Source organism: Petaurus breviceps, unplaced genomic scaffold (genome assembly GCF_028583685.1).
Source record: "Petaurus breviceps papuanus isolate PSGF00001 unplaced genomic scaffold, PetGlider_PUasm1.0 151, whole genome shotgun sequence".
Taxonomy (NCBI): domain Eukaryota; kingdom Metazoa; phylum Chordata; class Mammalia; order Diprotodontia; family Petauridae; genus Petaurus; species Petaurus breviceps.
The window spans coordinates 1,053,245-1,072,322 of record NW_027185712.1 but is presented as its reverse complement, the minus strand read 5'-3'; the positions used below and the strand labels follow the sequence as shown (position 1 = coordinate 1,072,322).

Sequence of the window (19,078 nt, the reverse complement as noted above, 5' to 3'; positions counted from 1 at the left end):
TACCAGCCTGGGAGTCAGGAGGACCTGAGCTCAAATCCAGCCTCAAGACACTTAACACTTACTAGCCGTATGACCTCGGGCAAGTCACTTAACCCCAACTGCCCTGCCCTCCCCCCTCCCAAAAAAAAGGCACAAAAAAAAATTATAGATCTAAAGATTAAAAACCATGTGGATGGTACAATGCTAAGAATTAGTCAATGCAGTGTATCATTCTAATCTCCCTAGAGATTCATACAGGATTTCTTTCCAAATACAATAATCCTGTATTAATAATCCTTAAGAAATGCTAACAATAATGACAACACAGAGTGTTATAGAGTTTTAAAAGTGCTTAACATATTTTATGTCACTGAAGCCCCCAAATAATCCAGTGCCATAGTTATTACAGATAGTATATTGTCCTTATCTTACACTGGAAAAAACAGAACCTATAAGAAATTCAATGACTTGCATAGAGTCACAATGCTATTCAATGTGCAGGGAAGGGTTCAAATCTAGTAATTCTGACTCTAAGCCTAGCATTCTATCCATTTTGCCACTCCACCAGATATGATAGTGCTGTAGCCCATGGACAGCACACCAAAAGCAAAATCAAACATTTGGCAAAAGAGCAGCAGGAATGTGCTTAAAGGACATAGGCTAGATGATAGAAAGATCAAGACAAACTACAGGTACACTATGGAAATAAATCTATTATTCCTCAAGCACTGACTTTCCATAAGGAATGAGAAATAAGCTTGGGAATTCAGCAAAAGAAGGAACATGATATAATGACTAGGCATCTGTCCTTGAAGCCGGGAAGGCTTCTTCCTCTTACATATATAGCTGTGTACCCTGGCCAAATCAGTTAACAACTCAATATTCTAGGCAACTCTTGTAGCAGCAAGCACCCCAAGCGTCCTCAGGGTTCGCTGCTAATACAGGTTCTTGGATCTGCTTTGTTAAAGGAAAGCAACTCAAAATGGGTTAACAAGCTTACTTTAATCAGTCAGACATATATCGTTTACCTTGTTCAGGAGAAAAGGTCAGCACCCCAAACTTCAAAGTATACAGGCAGAATTATCAAGACAGAAACAGATCAAGTAGACAGCTTTCCAAACTGTCCAACCATTACATCCATACCCAGTCAACATCTGGGTTTCCACATCTGGGTTTTTCAAAGGAGGGGGGGGGGGGGGGCGGCGCCCTGGACAACGGCTTCCCAGAATACAGATCAAATCACAGAACACTTCTCAAAGTGAGCCCCCAAAACAAAGCTACACATCAGGGCTTATATAGCCTTCTCCTGGCTCAGAGAATGTAACAACCTTATTGACTCATTGGCCAATCAAGAAGTATCTACTGAAAAACAAGCCTCCCACCCCAGGCTTCAGGTGCACTTTAGCCTAGGGGCAGGGAAGATCTTCCAAATTTGCATTCCCATTACAACTTTCTAAGACCCTAAGTGGCAAAGGAAATGCTAACCTCCACTGGTAGGAATTTCCTCATACAGAATTCCCTAGGCTAGGGAAAACACAGGTCCATTCCCTATCCCTATCCCTATGTAGCAAAGAAGAAATAGTAAAAATTACTCTGTCCTACAGAATTTAAAATCAGTCCTTGCAGAATTGAATTCACTTAAATTACTTCAGACTTCGGTGAAAATTCTCTAAATGGAAGACATTGAAAAATGGCCACAAAGATTATTAAGTAGACAGATTGAATTAACAAATTCTAGATATTATCCCTAAGCAAAACTACCTCAAGTCATAAGAAAGGAACTTACTTAGTTTTAGATCCACTACTTAACACCTTCTGAAAGACGAAACAAGCCACAAAATCTTTTCATACCTATCCCATTAACTGAGATATCATCAAAGTATGTGGGAAAGTAAAAAGCTAAGTTCTTTTTTCTAGGGAATATTTAATTTTAAAAAGAGGTGCTAAGTAAGTTCTGTAGGTCATTTCTATGCATTCCTTATGAACAGGTTTCCTACCTGAGAGGGAGCAGCAGCTCCCTCAATGAAAGATGGGGTCACGTTGCCAGCCACAATCCAGCTCATCAAGGAAGAGAGCAGGCTCCGGTCACAGTGATAACCTAAAGCATTCTGCCCAGTCAGAAAAACAAAAAAGAGAAAAGCTGAGAAGACAATAGGAAGGACTTTTAAGATCTTCAACCACAAGCTCCCTTTATATGATAATAAGGCTCTAAAGCTACCATGAAAAAGTACATGCCCTGGAACTTAAAGGTATCAAAAGAAGTGTCCCAAGGAAAATTTAATGAGTTCTTCTTTTCCCTTATTACTTTTTCTAATTTGTAGTAGGATTTATATGAAGAGAATATTTGGCTACAGATGCTAAATCTATATTCTGTATTCTTCCAACCTAATGGATGTATTAGAGCAATTAGTAGTAGAAAGTGAGCATGAAGTAGACCTGGGGGACGATAGAAACATTTACAGAATAATCTGCAAGCCTGAAATGTAGCCAATAATCATAGACAACAAATATTACAATTGTTTTTACCTTGTGCTGTTGGTAAAGTAGTTTCTGTATGCAATCCTCTTGCATATACTGAAAAGCTGCCTTGCATAAATAGTCCATCAAGAAAAGAATGGGCTGTTCTCGGTACCAAAGCTGTTGGCTTATGAGGGCCTGGACCCAGAATTCCAAAACAGCAACAGGCCCCACTTCATTAGGTTTGGTGCTTACAGAAATGTGGGCCTATGGAAAAAAGTTCCAAACAATCTGAAATGAAATAACTATGATCCCACCTCTCATTTCTTAGCATTCATAAAAGCATCAACAGGGGTGGCTAGGTGGCAAAGCGAATAGAGCGCTGGCCCTGTAATCAGCAGTATCTGAGTTCAAATCCAGCCTCAGATACTTACACAAAACTAGGTGTGTGACCTTGGGCAAGTCACTTAATCCCAATTGCCCTACCTTCCCCCCTCCAAAAAGCAAAAAAAAAAAAAGAAAAGAAATCCTTACTTTGGGGCGGCTAGGTGGCACAGTGAATAGAGCACCAGCCCTGGAGTCAGGAGGACCTGAGTTCAAATCCAGCTTCAGACACTTAATACACACACACACACACACACACACACACACAAAACTAGCCTTGTGAGCAAGTCACTTAAACCCAATTGCCCTCCAAAAAGCAAAAAAAAATTAAAATAAATAAAAGCATCAACAAAACATCCTCTACCTCTACTACTAAGTCTGAAACTGTTGGCATACCACCACGGTATACCAACATCCATGGTATCAACTACAATGGTGCTAAACTGTATATTAAATGTAGTTAAACTAGAGTTTTTAGGATTATACCAGAGGACAAACATATGTCTCAAGATGATGATGCCCAATGGCAAGGACTAGATCCATTTCCTAACCTGAATCATGCTGCTGAGAAGTTTCACATTTTCTCCATAGTTGGTTCCTGTTAAATGCTGGGCCACTTTGTGGGTAACTTGCTGGGTCATTCCTTGAGGAATACCACTATCCAAGTGCAAAAATAGATGGAGGTATGATAAAAACCTACATATCAAATGGAGAAATACATCAGACATTCAAATAAGTTTTAGGAATCAAAGAAATTTTGATGATTAACAGTAAATCAGCAAGAAACAGGAAAGAATGGAATCAATTCTTACTCTTAAGAATCTAATCAGAATAAAATCACATGGAGAAGAAAAGGACAAGAAGGAGGGGGGGGGGGAGATTAAGAACTGGAAACAAAATTTCTTTTGGTAGGCTTGTACAAATCAGAATAGCCCAACATCATTCACAAATTTAGGAATACAAGTAAACTTTAAAGACTTAAATCAATTTTTTTTTAAAGAAAGCCTTCAAACATAAATTCAGAAGGAGTTCACAATGAACAAGTTTCCCAACAGCCCTTTCCTGAATATGAATGTCCACAAACTAATAAACAAGCTATGTATACAGTTTGCAGACTATGAATGGAAAGAGCTTGCTTGAAAAATAGTCAATCCTTAAATGCCAATAGTTCAATAAGAAAAAGTCTGCTATCATCCTCAAAATTTTACAAGAAAAACATTTTAGGCAAAAATTCACAAAACCTACAGAAAATGCCTAGTACTCCTATTTTATGTCCATAACTGGCTGTGGTTTCTAATCTACATCTATAACTTAAAATCAAGACCCTCCTTTGCCTGTTCCTAACCTATTATCCAAACTTATCTTTAACTGCTTTTCATCTAATCCACTACTCCGACTAAAATGCTGGATTGCTTAGTATCCCTCAAACATAACCTATTCCTTTCTACTTCAGCCTCATTTTCTCCACCAATCCATACCCTGTGCATTCTCATCAACAGTACAAGCCACCACTTCTCCCATGATACTGCCCCTAATCCCACTCTCACTCTCACCCCAACTGGTTCTTCTCCCTGCTTTCCATTCCTTCTACACTTAGGAGTCCCACATTAGTATTCTTTTGCTATTATGTTGCCTTTTTAATTATTTTATAGATGTTTCACATATTTCCCACACCATTAGACTAGAGTTACATTAATGTTTCCCTTGTATATTCCTCAGTGGTTAATTCAACAGCACACACCCAAAAAAGACATACACTGAACATACTTAAGATAAATGCTTACTTCTAAGTTTCTTGTTGCTACTCTGACAAATCCTTTGCTAACTACCAGAAGCATCTTCTCTTTAACTGGTAGAGTGTTCTTTCTAGTGCCAGTCTTAAGAGCAAATCAGCATATATTTTTAAACTCATTATGAAAAAATTAACACAATACTTGAGCCCTTAGCAGATATATTGCTCTTAAACCTAAATACTAATCCAAGGAAGCAGCATGTTTCACTCTACAAAAGAAAAATTGCTAAAACATTATGAGCTACAGTTTGCTGGGGAAAACAAAATATAGTGTCCATACCACAAGTGACTAATCCACATGGCACAGGCTATATACTTACAGTTCATTCTTCAAAAGGTAATACTGGCAAGGGTAAAACATGGGCAAAATCTTATCCAGAACATGAACCACTGTTCGCAGATGCCTAGACTGAACCAGGATCCCCAACAATGGAATGCCTTCTGCACAAAATTTCTCGATGCTGCCAAGAGAAAAAAAAGGCAATACAGTTCTAAGTATAAAATCTTGAGATTCTGATATGCTGTTGTATTAAACACAATTCAGGTCTTCAACATAGTCCTTTGTTGCTACTGAGAATTTTCAGTCAGTAAATAGTAAGCTGGATAAGATTCAGAAAGATAACCATCTCCTGCAAAAGACAGAAGCTATGGTTCATCTGTTTCTCTAGACAGCCACCTGATCCATCTAAAAGACATTACAAAAATCAGCCATGTCTCAAGTTCATGTCAATCCTGTCTTGATCAGAAACCTAGAAATCACACATTGAGGTCAGCCACTGTAGTTCTTTACTCATGGTTTTATGTAGAAATCTGTAATGCAGCTAAACTATCATGTTCAGCTAGAAACTACCATCAGGCAACTATATTGTACAGTGGATAGAATGCTAGATCTGGAGTCAAGAATACTCATATTCCTGAGTTCAAATCTGACCTCAGATACTCACTTGTTGTATGACCCTGGGGCAAGTCACTAAGCCCTGTTTGCCTGAATTTCCTCATTTGTAAAATGGGCTGGAGAAGAAAATGGCAAACCACTCCAGTATCTTTTCTAAGAAAACCCCAAATGGGATCACAAAAAGTCAGACAAGACTGAAAAATGACTGAACAACAACAACAAAGAAACTACATCTGTGTTCAGGGTAGCCAGTGCTAAAAAGATTAAAAACTCCAAGTTTAAAATACATATTAAGGAAATAAAGAAACATTGCAGAAAGGGGGTACTCTTAAGGTCAAGAGAACTGAACAAGATTAACATATATCACAAGTCTTCCCAAAGGCATTCAATAGATTACTACTCCCCTTTCTCATTAAAACCTACAATGACTCCTAATTATCTCTCACAATAAGACACAGGATTACAGGGTCATACAACTTACGGTTGAAAGGAATCTTAAGTCAGTCCAATTCTCTCATCTTAGAGACTAAGACCCATAAAGGTAGAGTAATTTGTCTGACACACAGAAAGGAAGTAGCTGACCCAAGATTCAAATCTAGATCCTCTGACTCCAGATCCAGAGCTCTTTTCAGTATCCAGAAATCAGAAGTCAGATGTATGGGGCCAATATGAGGATTTCAAAAAAAGAAAAAAAAGTCCCACTGACTGAGACTACTATCACTTGAAGAAAATACTCCTTATGATCATGTACTTTGCTATGATTTTATTTACAAAGTCTTATGATTTTATCCTAGTTTCCCAACCAAAATTCTCTTCTGACCAGCTGACATAAATATTCTAGTCTGCTTGACAATTATACTTATTACAAAATAATAAATTAGCTTTCTGGTACAGCTGAGTAAAAAATTATTGAGTGCCTACAACGTACAAGGTCCTATAAGAACATAAGGATGAGAAAAATTTAATTTGCTCCCAAAGATCATGAGTTTAGACAGCATAAATCACTTCCCTCAGACCTGATCACCCCAGATAAGTTGTTTAGTGAGATCCTAAATCTGTGAGACCTTAAAAACCTATACTGAGTCCATAAGGGTTTAGCCATTTTTTTGTAGGACATCTCATCCTTGGAAAACAAATATTATTAGATATAAGTATTATTCTGTACCTATGGCCCACAGTTGTCATAGATAAGGCTAGATAACAGCCAATGGGCATGCCTGCTTTCACAGCCTTCAGTAGGGGATGAAATGTGGGTGATTCATTCATATCCGGCACAGTGCTGGAGAAAGGAACTGTTGGACAATTCTGTTGCATTCCATAATCATTTTTGTGAAGCTTTAATCTCAAAATCAAGTTCCAAGCCCATTGGTTAAATGAGGTCTCAGGTGTCTCTCCATAACGTACAATACTGGCCAAATAGGAAACCTAAAACAATTTTAAAAAGACATCATCATGACAAATTTAATTAATCCCCTAAGTCCCTTTCAGTTCCCATTAGACAAAAATTATATCCATATGCTAGAAAGTGAATAGTGCACTCCTGGTACTCAGTCTTTATTTGTGCAAAAGAAAAAAATAATGCTTACCTAACACCACTTAGATCACCTGCCTAATACTTCATAATGCAAATTTAGTAAAACCAAGCAAAACAAAGAAGCTGTGAAGGGCATGTGAGGAGTAGGAAGAGTCATGTTCAGGTACAACTCTCCAATCATGAAATGCTTGTACAAAAGCCCTTACTTGTAGGAAAGTCCCTTGGTCAGTCCCAGAGTTCAGTTACTGAACAACATCAACTTGTCATGAAACATGATGATATTGTGATATAATATAATTTTTCCAACACCCTCAAAAGGCAAAATTTTACATAATCAATATTTAAATAGTCAGAGGAAAAATAAATACCTGTTTTATGCTTTCAGAAAGTAACCCAGCATATGGCTTCTGAGAAAGATATCTCTGGTAAGCTTCAAGAATCATTAATGCCACTTCAGCATGAACAGTCTGATTCAGATGAAGGGTATCCTTTTAAAGAAGAAAAAAGTTACAGTATTCAGGAGGTCTCACTCTAAGTCTTTTCCTTATATTTTATAGGTACCAGGGCAGTCCACAGGCTATCTGTTATCCTTTGCTATAAAAACTACAATAATCCTCTAGCTTGTCTCTATTCCAAAAATATTTGCTGAGTGTCCATTATATACAAGACACTATGTGAGAAGCTGGAGGAGACACTAAGAATAAATCATAGGATTTCTGTCCTCATGTAGCTTATAGCTTAGTCGGACAAATAAAACATGTACAAATAACTATAAATAAGGTATAACATGAAGTGACAATAACAGAGGAACAAAGTGTGATGTTAGTTTTTCTGCTTCCAATCTCTCCCCATTCCATCAGGACAGCTGATAGTAACCTCTCAGTATTACTATGTCACCCTCCTATTTAAGAAACCATAATCACTCTCAGTTGCCTGTGGTAGCCAAGTATAAACACTACTGCCTGGCTTTCAAAGCCCCACAATTAACTCTCCCCCTACTCAATTTTATTCCTTAGTATTACTCAACACACACCCTACAATCTAGTCAGAATGGTCTTCTCACTATCCCCTAACATACACTACATGTCTTTTTTTCTAGGCTAAAAAGAGTACTAACTAATGTTTATATAGCACTTTAAGGTTTACAAAGTGCTTTAAAAATAGTATTTTATTTGATCTTGACAACCTTGTGAATTAAGTGCTACTATTATCCCTATTCTTAAAGATGAGGAAACAGAATCTAAGATGTTAAGTGATCTGTGACACAATTTATGAGTCCAAGGCAAGATCTGAGCTCAGGTCTTTGACTCGTAATCCTGCACTCTGTCCACCGTCACATAGTAGCTGTGTACTGGTCATCTTCTCCCCCTAGAATGCTTTCTCTCTTCTCCTATATAAAACTTAACCATTCTTCAAGTCCAGTTCATGGCCTACACTGACTCCACCCTGGTCATGTACCATCTCCTCCAAGGTGTCTTCTCCAACCATACCAACTCAAGCTGTCATTCCTTTCTCTGAACTCCTATAGCACTTAAATTAGGAAATTGCACTGTGTAGCATTTAATTTGTTCTTCTCCCCTGTTCTTGGTGCTCCATCTAGATATAAGTTCCATGAAGGCAGGGACCATAGCATATACTTTTAATATCATACCACCATCACCAATATTATAGTGATGGGCACAAAGTAATCATAAATACTCTCTAACTGATTAATCACTCAACCAATAAATAATGAATATAATGAGTCGACTGTCCTTTTTCTTAGTCAGAATCATATCATTTCAAAGAATTACGTAAGTTTCAAGATCATCTATTCTGATCTCATCATTTTTTTTGATCCCATCATTTTAAGGATAAGAAAATGAAGACCAGGGGTGGCTAGGTAGCTTAGTAAATAGCGCATGGCCCTGGAGTCAGAAAGACCTGAATTCAAATCTAGCCTCAGACACTTAACACAAAACTAGCCATGTGAGCATGGGCAAGTCACTTGACCTCAACTGCCCTACCTTCCCTCCTCCAAAAAGCAAAGAAAAAAAAAGAAAATGATGACCAGGGAGGGGAGTGATATGATAAAAGTGTTTTTAAAATAATAATTTGGTAGCTTTGTACAGGACGGATAGATTAATAAAGAAACACATAAAGACTAAGAAGGCATTATAAGTGGGTATAAATCAAATAGCAAGTATGCAAGTATGTCTAAGTATAAATGAAGGCCTTCTCAATTAGGCATAATTTATTTTCACTTAAGAGTAAGTTCACATTATAAAGAAGAATGTGAAAAAAAATTCTGAGTAATTAAAAATATTCATTTAGAGGCAGCCAGGTGGTGCAGTGAACAGAGCACCAGCCCTGAAGTAGGAGGACCTGAGTTCAAATGCGACTTCAGACACTTAACACTTACTAGGCGTGTGACCTTGGGCAAGTCACTTAACCCCAACTGCCCTGCCCTCCCCCCTCCAAAAAGCAAAAAAAAAATATATATATACATATATATTCATTTACCTTAGGAAGAAAAGCATTTATATAATAGCCTCATACTTTATTATCACTAAAATCACATAGTTTTAGGAAAAAATATGCCTTTGTAACCACAGAATTTGCCATTTCCATAGTACACTGTTTAAGGTATACCTGTTCACCAAATCCCCAGTTCACTCCTTCCAGAATAACACAAGCCAATTTATTCTTCACAGCTGACAAATTGTAATTCAGTAACCAATCCCGAATCACAGCTATTTCAGAGGTAGATGGTTGCCACAGATACAAAGGCAGTTCTTTAAACAAGTATAGGGAGACCTTAGTAAAAAGGGATAAAAAAATTAAGATCAAGAATTAAGATAAAGATGAATAGTAATGGAGAGGGGAAGAAGGACATTTAAAAATATGTAAGGAAGATTCCAAATTGGAGCTCTTCATTTCTAACTCTTCAACTCCTGGTTTCTTCAAAAGTAGTTTGTTACAGGGCATGGCAGCGCATATATATAATCCCTACTACTGGGAGGCTAAGGCTGGCAGATGGCTTGAACTCAGGAGCTCTAAATTACAATAGAGCTAAAGTCAATTAGGTGTCTGAATTAAATCAATCACCAATATGATGAGTTGATGGGGGGGGGGGGGGGGGGGAGGGAATAGGGAGTGAGGGGTCTACCAGGCTGTATAAGGAAAGCCAAACTGACTCACATCAAAGCATCCTAGCTGACCAGCAGTAGGATTAAGCCCATGAGTAGTCATTATCATGTTCAGCCTGAGTGAGACAGAGAACTAGGCTAAAAAAAAGAATCTTGTTTTTGTTTCTTTGTTTTTTAAAACAAGGAGAAATAGAAAACAATAGCAACTATCAATGCTTAAAATGGAAACATGATTACTGATACAAAAAAGGCAAATTTTGTAACCTTCTTTTCAGATCAACTCTCTTCTATAGAACAAGTAGTAGTAACTCTTTACTTGAAGAAAACCTTAATTCAAAAGTGTAGGCTTATAATACTAATAAATATGAAGCAGTAAGACTCTGCACAAAAAGATTCAGTACAAATTTCCTTTATATAGACAAATTCTCAAGCACTTTTAAAAGATGATTCGAATTTACAGAACTTGTCAAGAGTATGCCTTTTATTAAAGTCAAGATAAATGTATATAGTCTTCTAATAACATAACACTCCAGTGCCTCATTTCTATGTGGATATACCAAAGAAGAATAAAGAAATTTGGTAGAAATCAGGTTTAAACCAATAATACATACCATATATAAAAACTAGCTTCAAATGGGCACATGACAGGTATAAAAAGATCACATAATAAACAAATTAAAAGCAAATCTCCTTTCAGATCTACTAATCGAGAAAAAGTTTATGATCAAACATGGGATAACAGAGGATCATAAGAGATAAAATGCACAGATTTTATTAAATTAAATTAAAGAGGTTTTGCAAAAACAAAACCAGTGCAATTAAAATTAGAAAGGAAACAGGTAACCAAGGGGAAAATATCTTTGCAGCAAGCTTCTCTGAGAATAGTGTCATTTCCAACATATATAAAGAATTGAATGAAATTTCTAAGAACATGGGCCATTCCCCAATAGATAAAGGGTCAAAGGATATGAATGGGCTAAAAGGAAGAAATCCAAACTATCAACAAACAAAATTAAAATGCTACAAATCACTAGTAAGTGAAATGTAAATTAAGGCAACTCTGAGGTTCTATCTCATACCCATCAAATTAACAAAAGTGGAGTATAACAAATGTTGGAGGAACTATAGGAAAATAGGCACATTGATGCACCATGGGCAGAACTATGAACTTGTTCAACCATTTAGGAAAACTATTGAAATTTATCCCCAAAATGTCATTAATTGTGTATATTCTTTGACCCAGCAATACAACTATAAGAACCAGATCCAAAGAGAACAAATATAAAGGAAAAGATGTATATATTTAAATATATTTATAGCAATACTTTTTGTTTAAATTAAGGGGATAGCTATCAATTAAGGAATAGTTGAACAAATTATGGAATGTGAATATAAATCATGCTATAAGAAATTATGAAAAAGACAGTTTCAAAGAAATCTGGGAAGACTATATGAACTGATGCAGGTTAGCTGAATCAATTATAGTGGCCACAAAGATACTGTGGCAAATATAAATAGAAAACAGCAAAGTCCTTTAAAAACTCCAATTTCTATGGTGATTAGAAGTTAATTTTAACATTATACTAAACTGAGATAACTAATCATGACTGCTAATTCATTGCTGGAATTCAATAAACATTAAACAAGCCTACAATTTACAAAAGAAACATCCATGAAGCTTGTATAACTTTTTTTATCTATTTTAAGCATGTAATTAATATAAAATACACAGAACTGCATTTTTAGTGGATTGATACAAGGTTATGATAGAACTGTGGAAAGGCTATGAATAAAACTGGCCTAGATTCAAAGCAAGTCAAGTATCAACAAATCATTAATTGCTTTTTGTGTCTCTTACCATCAGTATTGGTTGACTTTTCTTTTTTACCCTATTTCAACCAGAGTTGCTGCTTCCTGATATAACACACTTGAGAAATTCAAACAGACTCATTAAAATAAACAACTTTGATTTACTAACAGTATATAATTGAGGTAGAATTACTTGGAGAAAAAAAATAGCTTCAAAGAAATGTAAATAAAAAGATTTTTCCTTCAGTGGGCCTGAAAGTCTTCAGGCTTTGGCAGATACAATCAATTCCAATCTGTTTTCAAATAATATCCTTACCATCCCAACTTGGTCAATGGTTTCTTTAACGCTATTCAAAAGGACCGAAATGATTGCAGGATGAACAGCAGTAATAGCTCCTAAAAGCTCTCGACCAACTTTTGAAAAGGTCTCTCTGGTGGAAAGGTTAAAATAAGACACCTAAAGAGAAAGAAGATGGCATTTTTAACATCACTCACTAGAACAAATGCACTTACAAAATATGAGTGTTTTCAAGAAAAATAAATACTATTCTATATCAAGCTCCAGTTCACAGCTTTATTCCAAAAGATCACTGAAATTCAATTATATAAACTCCATCCTCAGAGGACCAACATGTACATGTTCATCCCATGATGGTGTCAAATACCCAACCAAACAAAAGCATCCTAAGTTTGCAAACAGGAGGAAAACTGCTTCACATGGGCTGAGTAATATGTTAGAACTGAAAAATGGAAGACAAATTTTATCAATAAAAACAAACCTTTTAATGGAATTACCATTTGTAAAATGAGACCCCTAGCTCATAATATTATAAACTACCAATGTTCTTTTAGTATATTTCTGGAACAAATTCTTATTACTGAATTCGATAAACATTTAATAAGTGCCTTCTCTATGGAAGGCATTATGCTAAGCACTGTGAAGAATATAAAGAGGACTTTAACAGTTCCTTGATCTCAAAGTTACAATCTAGTAGGAAGAAGGAACACACAACCATTGTCTCGTTCTAAATACAGACTGCACAATTTTTGCCCAAAATCTGACTTGTAAAAAACCTGAGCACAACCACTAAAAGTGCTCTTGGTGCCAAAGACACCACAAGCCTCACTGGTCACTCCAGCAGTGGCAAAAGCTTCCCCGATACGTATACACAAGCCCAAATCTATGCTGGATGTACCTGGCACTAATGTGAGCCAAAATAAGTACATTTCTCCCTCTAGCTTCTAAAAAACTGCCAGCATCCCTGCCCTTATAAATAGCAACCTCAGTACAAAACCCACCAACCCTGTCTCTGAAGCTAGAGAAAACATTAGGAAGGCAGGGGCAAAGGTACCCCTCTAAGTACCCCTCTGCAAAGAGTTTGTACTTTCTTCTGTAACTCAGGCTCTACATGCCTAGACGTCGCTGCTCAGAGCAGCAAATGTGCCTCTGGGAAGCTCAATGCCACAAAACAGATGTTTTTCTAAATCAATTCAAGGAGCAGCTAGGTGGCTCAGTGAATAGAGCACCAACCCTGGAATCAGAAGGTCCTGAGTTCAAATACGGCCTCAGACACTGAATGCTTATTAGCCGTGTGACCTTGGGCAAGTCACTTAACCCCAACTGCCCTGCCTGCCCCCCTCCAAAAAGCAAAAGATAAAAATAAAATAAATCAATCCCAAAGGACTCAAAGGATAAGCTGGGAGAAAGGAGTCTTTCTGACTGGCTGTTCATCCCAAATTTGCTCACCTCATAAATCTCCAGCACAATAACTTTTATGAAGTCTTCGTCCACATTGGTCTTTCTTGCCTGAGCCATCTGAGCAAAAGTAGTAAGAAGGCAAATTTCTTCTGAGCTATTCATGGTAGAAATATAATTCTCAAAGCTCACAAGATGCGCTGGGTCTGAAAATTCAGATCAGAGCAATTAAGGGGGAGAAGGGCAGAGATAACCACATATCACATTAATTTTATTAGGCTATCCATTTTGCCACTAAATATAGTATAAAAATACAGAGAACTTATTAAGTCTGAAAAAGTATAAAGGGAATTCTATGCTGTAAAAAGGATCTCAGAAGCTGAGGAAAATTTTATTGGAGGTCCTGTAAGCTCCATTCCCAACACCAAAACACAGTGGCCTGACTTTAGCCCCAAAATATCTTTTTATAAAAGAAAAAAAACTAGAATGCAAAAAAACTAGTTAAGAAAAAAATGTACTTGTAAACTGATGTTTATTCATAAAATAGAACTACACAATTCAAAAACTGAAAATATTAATCTTAAATGTGGTTTTTAAGTTATTTGGTGTTGATATCTCAGAGAAAGGTCCTTATATATGGGAATACTGTATCTTGTCACCAGAAAGCAGTACATATATGCAGCTCTGTTGAACACTTGTTCTTTTGTAGCCCAAACAAAAACTCCAGGGATGCAGGTCAATGACTTGTCTATAACTTGTAGTCTTAGAGAGCTTCTAAGGACATTGTGTGTACATATGTGATCTCCCCCCCACACACACACAGCACTGGGATGTATCAGACAAAAGATTATAGCCAGATATTAGACTCCAAGCCCAGCTCTCTATCCACCCTGCCAAGTTCTCTCACTGCAATCTGTACAGAGGAAGCAATTCAACACAACAAATTACAAGTGTTTTGAATTACCATGTAGGAAAATCCTAGTAAAGGATTTACTTGCTGGTGGAATTTTTAAGCCTAATACAGAAACAACCCAGAGATTTTCTTTTTTGTTCGATACATTTAAATTCTACCATTTGTAAGCATTAGATATTTTTTTTTTTTGGCTTTTTGAAGAGGGGAAGGTAGGGCAATTGGGGATAAGTGACTTGCCCAAGGTCACATGGCTAGTAAGTTTTAAGTATCTGACGCCACATTTGAATTCAGGTCCTCCTGACTCCAGGGCCATGCTCTATTCACTGCACCACCTAGCCACCCCTAATATTCTTTAATTTAAAAAAACATTCATACAATCTTTGTAAATCCACAGAATTCCCCCTAAAATGGCTTTGCAATGGAACTTACCAAGAAACACTTCTAGCATAAGGACTAATAGGCGCACATATCAAGAACTATACAACATTTTAAAAGACTTCTTTAAAAAGAAAACAAAAGGAAAAGAGGGCTGACTGTACATTATAAGCTTGCACAAATAACAATTTTTAGTGGCATAGTGACCAGTCCACTGGAGATCAAAGTGTGGATGCACCTAGGGAGAGGAGGCATCTGGAGATGAGGAAGAGACTCTGTCCTACAGTCCTATTGCTCTTCCTCTCTTCTCTCCATCATCATCTATACACCCAGTCCAAGAGGCCTCCAGGGCACTGGGCATAAGAGATCACTGGGATGGCTTCTCCAAAAGGTCCACTCAGACTGGGATGACAGGCTTTCCAGATAGAAGCATTTCTTCACTTCATTCTTCCCTCTCATTTCAAGGAATCGTTAAGTAAAGACTTGGCACACCCCTGAGACAGAATGCAGACCCAAGACTCACTTCTATTTCTTCATTAAAGAGGAACCAGGAATACCCACAGTTTAGAAATCAACAAAACAGAACCAACTCATGACCTGATTATTCAGTTTGTGGATTTTCCAGATTTTAAGTGCTTTGCTGTTACATACCATTTTTGCCATACTGGATACCAGGGCAAAAAGTGTGAATCAAGTTAATTTTGCTACATATTAAAGGCCCTAGTAAGAGATTAAAGTACTAAAATTAAAGGCTAAAGTGTGGTTTGGGAATTAACTACAAATTTCAATAACAATTCTATAATCCAAATTACTACAGACAACTTAAGAGTATTAGAGTATTTGAATGTATTATGCTGAAAAAACTTTTAAAGAGGGAATCCAGTTAAGATATATGAAAAAAAGATGTCTTTCCAACAAATTAATTCATTCAACAGTTACTTAAAAAGTAAAGCTACTAAGCTGGGTGTTTGCGGAAATCATAAAATAAAAGCTCCTTAGCAACCCTAAACATTAATTTCACATCTCAAAAGTGGTTTGTAAAGGTAATTTGCATACAATCTCTGATCTTATGATGAGCCTCCTGATTAAATTTAATATGCAACTTGAGAAGCTGAAGTCACTTGATTTTAAAGAACATAGAAAAAGTAATACATTAACAAAAGAACAAAAGTCAAATGGAATATCACTTAAATGTGCATTCAATCATGTCAATGTGTCTAGATAAACAAATTATTCTCCTCTTACCCTTACATTTATGTAAGAATTGTGAAAGCATTATGATACAGAACATGTCATTTAATTAATTAGAGCAAGCCTTTTTACTTATATTTTACAGCTGATGAAACTGAGTTTCAGAGAGATTTGGAACCATTACAATGTTTATTAAAATTGGTAAAGGGGATGATGATGATGATGAGAGTTGACAATTTACAGAGTGCAGGTCACATGTAACTTTGTATAAATTACTTCATTTGATCTTCAACAGTCCTATGGGGTAAATATTGCAAAATACTAGGTTCCTAGGAGAGCTAGACAGTGCAGTGTTAAGAGTTATAGGCTTTTCCTTAAAATAATAGGTAGCATCTATTTAAAGCCATCAGCAAGTATTATATGTAATGGGGAGAAACTGGAAGTATTTCCCATAAGATCAGGGGTGAAACAAGGGTGTCCACTATCACCCCTCTTATTCAATCTGGTACTAGAAATGTTAGCAGTAGCAATTAGAGAAGAAAAAGAAATCAAAGGAATCAAGTTAGGCAAAGAAGAGACCAAGCTATCACTCTTCACAGATGATATGATGATATACTTAGAGAATCCTAGAGAATCAAGTAAAAAACTGCTTGAGACAATAAATAAATTTGGCAAAGTTGCAGGATATAAAATAAACCCACATAAATCCTCGGCATTCCTATATATTTCCAATGAAATTCAACAGCAAGAAGTAGAAAGAGACATCCCATTTAAAGTTACTGTAGACATTATAAAATATTTGGGAATCTACCTGCCAAAACAAACCCAGGACCTGTATGATCATAACTACAAAACACTTTTCACACAAATAAAGTCAGATCTAACTAATTGGAAAAATATCAATTGCTCATGGCTGGGTCGAGCTAATATAATAAAAATGACAATTTTACCTAAATTAAATTATATATTTAGTGCCATACCAATTAATTTACCAAAAAACTACTTTACAGAGTTAGAAAAAATAGTAACAAAATTCATCTGGAAGAATAAACGGTCCAGAATATCAAGGGAATTAATGAAAAAAAATGCTAGGGAAGGTGGACTAGCTTTACCAGATTTCAATATGTACTATAAAGCAGCAGTCATCAAAACTACTTGGTACTGGCTTAGGAATAGAGGAGTGGATCAATGGAATAGATTAGGCACACGAGATTCAGAAGTCAACGACTACAGTAATGTATTGTTTGAAAAACCCCCAGACCCTGGTTTTTGGGATAAGAACTCACTATTTGACAAAAACTGCTGGGGAAACTGGAATATAGTATGGCAGAAACTGTACATAGACCATTATCTAACACCATATACCAAAATCAAATCTAAATGGGTTCATGATCTAGGTATAAAGGTTGATACTGTAAGCAGTCTGCTAAAACAAGGAATACCTTACCTATCAGACTTGTGGAGAGGGAATGACTTTATGACGAAACAGGAATTAGAGAACATTATAAAATGTAAAATGGATAATTTTGACTACATGAAATTGAAAAATTTCTGTACAAATAAAGCCAATGTAACCAAGATTAAGAGGGAGGTGGGAAATTGGGAAAGAATCTTTACAACCTATGTCTCTGACAAAGGACTCATCTCTAAAATATACAGAGAACTGAGTCAAATTTATAAGAATACAAGTCATTCCCCAATTGATAAATGGTCAAAGGATATGAACAGGCAGTTTTCAGAGAAAGAAATTAAAGCTATCTATAAGCACATGAAGAAATGCTCTAATTCACTATTGATTAGAGAAATGCAAATCAAAACAACTCTGAGGTACCACATCTCACCAGTCAGATTGGCTAAGATGACAAAACAGGAAAATGACAAATGCTGGAGAGGATGTGGGCAAACTGGAACACTAATGCATTGTTGGTGGAGCTGTGAACTGATCCAGCCTTTCTGGAGAGCAATCTGGAACTATGCCCAAAAGGCTATAAATACTTTCACACCCTTTGATCCAGCAATACCACTCCTAGGGTTATATCCCAAAGAGATCATAGAAATGGGAGAAAGACCCATATGTACAAAAATGTTCATAGCAGCTCTTTTTGTTGTGGCAAAGAATTGGAAATTAAGGGGGTGTCCATCAATTGGAGAATGGCTGAACAAGTTGTGGTATATGCATGTTATGGAATATTATTGCGCTATAAGAAACGGGGAGCAGGCGGTCTTCATATTTACCTGGAGAGGCTTAAAAGAACTGATGCTGAGTGAGAAGAGTAGAACCAGGAGGAATTTGTACACAATTACAGACACAACATATGTGTGATGACCAACTTTGATAGACTGGACTCTTCTCAACAATGCAGGGATATAAGTCAATCCCAAAAGACGCATGATGGAGAGAAAAACGTGCATCCAGAGAAAGAACTAGAAAGAACTAAATTTATATCCAGGTGGAAGCAAAATACCTGATCTTTTTTGTTCTCTTATTTGATTTTATGTCCTCTATACCATTTTTCATCCCAGCTGGTACAATCCATCCTTATAACCTGACCATTGTATAATGTGAAAGTATCTACAGATCCTATACTTGATTATAAGACGCCATGGGGGAGGGAGGGGAGGGAGGGGGACAAAATGTGAAATTCAAGGAATTGTGGAATTGAATCCTGTAAATTAAAAGGAAACAAACAAATTAATAAATTAAAGAATTAATTAAAAAAAAAAGTTATAGGCTTGTAGTAAGAAGAGCTGAGTTCAAGTCCTACCTCACTCATTAGCTGTATGACCCTGGACAAATTACACAAACCTCTATCAATTACAAAATGTTTCATCATCTGTAAAATGGAGACACAGAAGCAGCAGCATCTATTCCACAATATTTTTGCAAGAATCAAATGAAATAAAGTTAAATATTTGCTTTAAAAA

The 19,078-nt window shown here is 36.5% G+C and overlaps 2 protein-coding genes across 2 annotated transcripts in view; one reads left to right on the top strand and one right to left on the bottom strand.

Annotated features, from left to right (window-relative positions):
- HAUS1 (HAUS augmin like complex subunit 1) overlaps nt 1-19,078 on the top strand; it is a 251,400-nt gene that overhangs the window by 35,676 nt on the left and 196,646 nt on the right. The gene's annotated exons all lie outside the window — the stretch shown is intronic.
- Nucleotides 1-19,078, bottom strand: part of EPG5 (ectopic P-granules 5 autophagy tethering factor) — a 139,811-nt gene that overhangs the window by 83,965 nt on the left and 36,768 nt on the right. The window contains exons 12-20 of the mRNA XM_069075376.1: nt 13,726-13,880; nt 12,295-12,435; nt 9,673-9,837; nt 7,410-7,529; nt 6,673-6,932; nt 4,933-5,073; nt 3,372-3,516; nt 2,506-2,703; nt 1,977-2,087 (exon numbers count right to left, since the gene is read on the bottom strand). Of these exons, the coding sequence (XP_068931477.1) occupies nt 1,977-2,087; nt 2,506-2,703; nt 3,372-3,516; nt 4,933-5,073; nt 6,673-6,932; nt 7,410-7,529; nt 9,673-9,837; nt 12,295-12,435; nt 13,726-13,880 (1,436 nt within the window). The remainder of the gene's footprint in view (nt 1-1,976; nt 2,088-2,505; nt 2,704-3,371; nt 3,517-4,932; nt 5,074-6,672; nt 6,933-7,409; nt 7,530-9,672; nt 9,838-12,294; nt 12,436-13,725; nt 13,881-19,078) is intronic.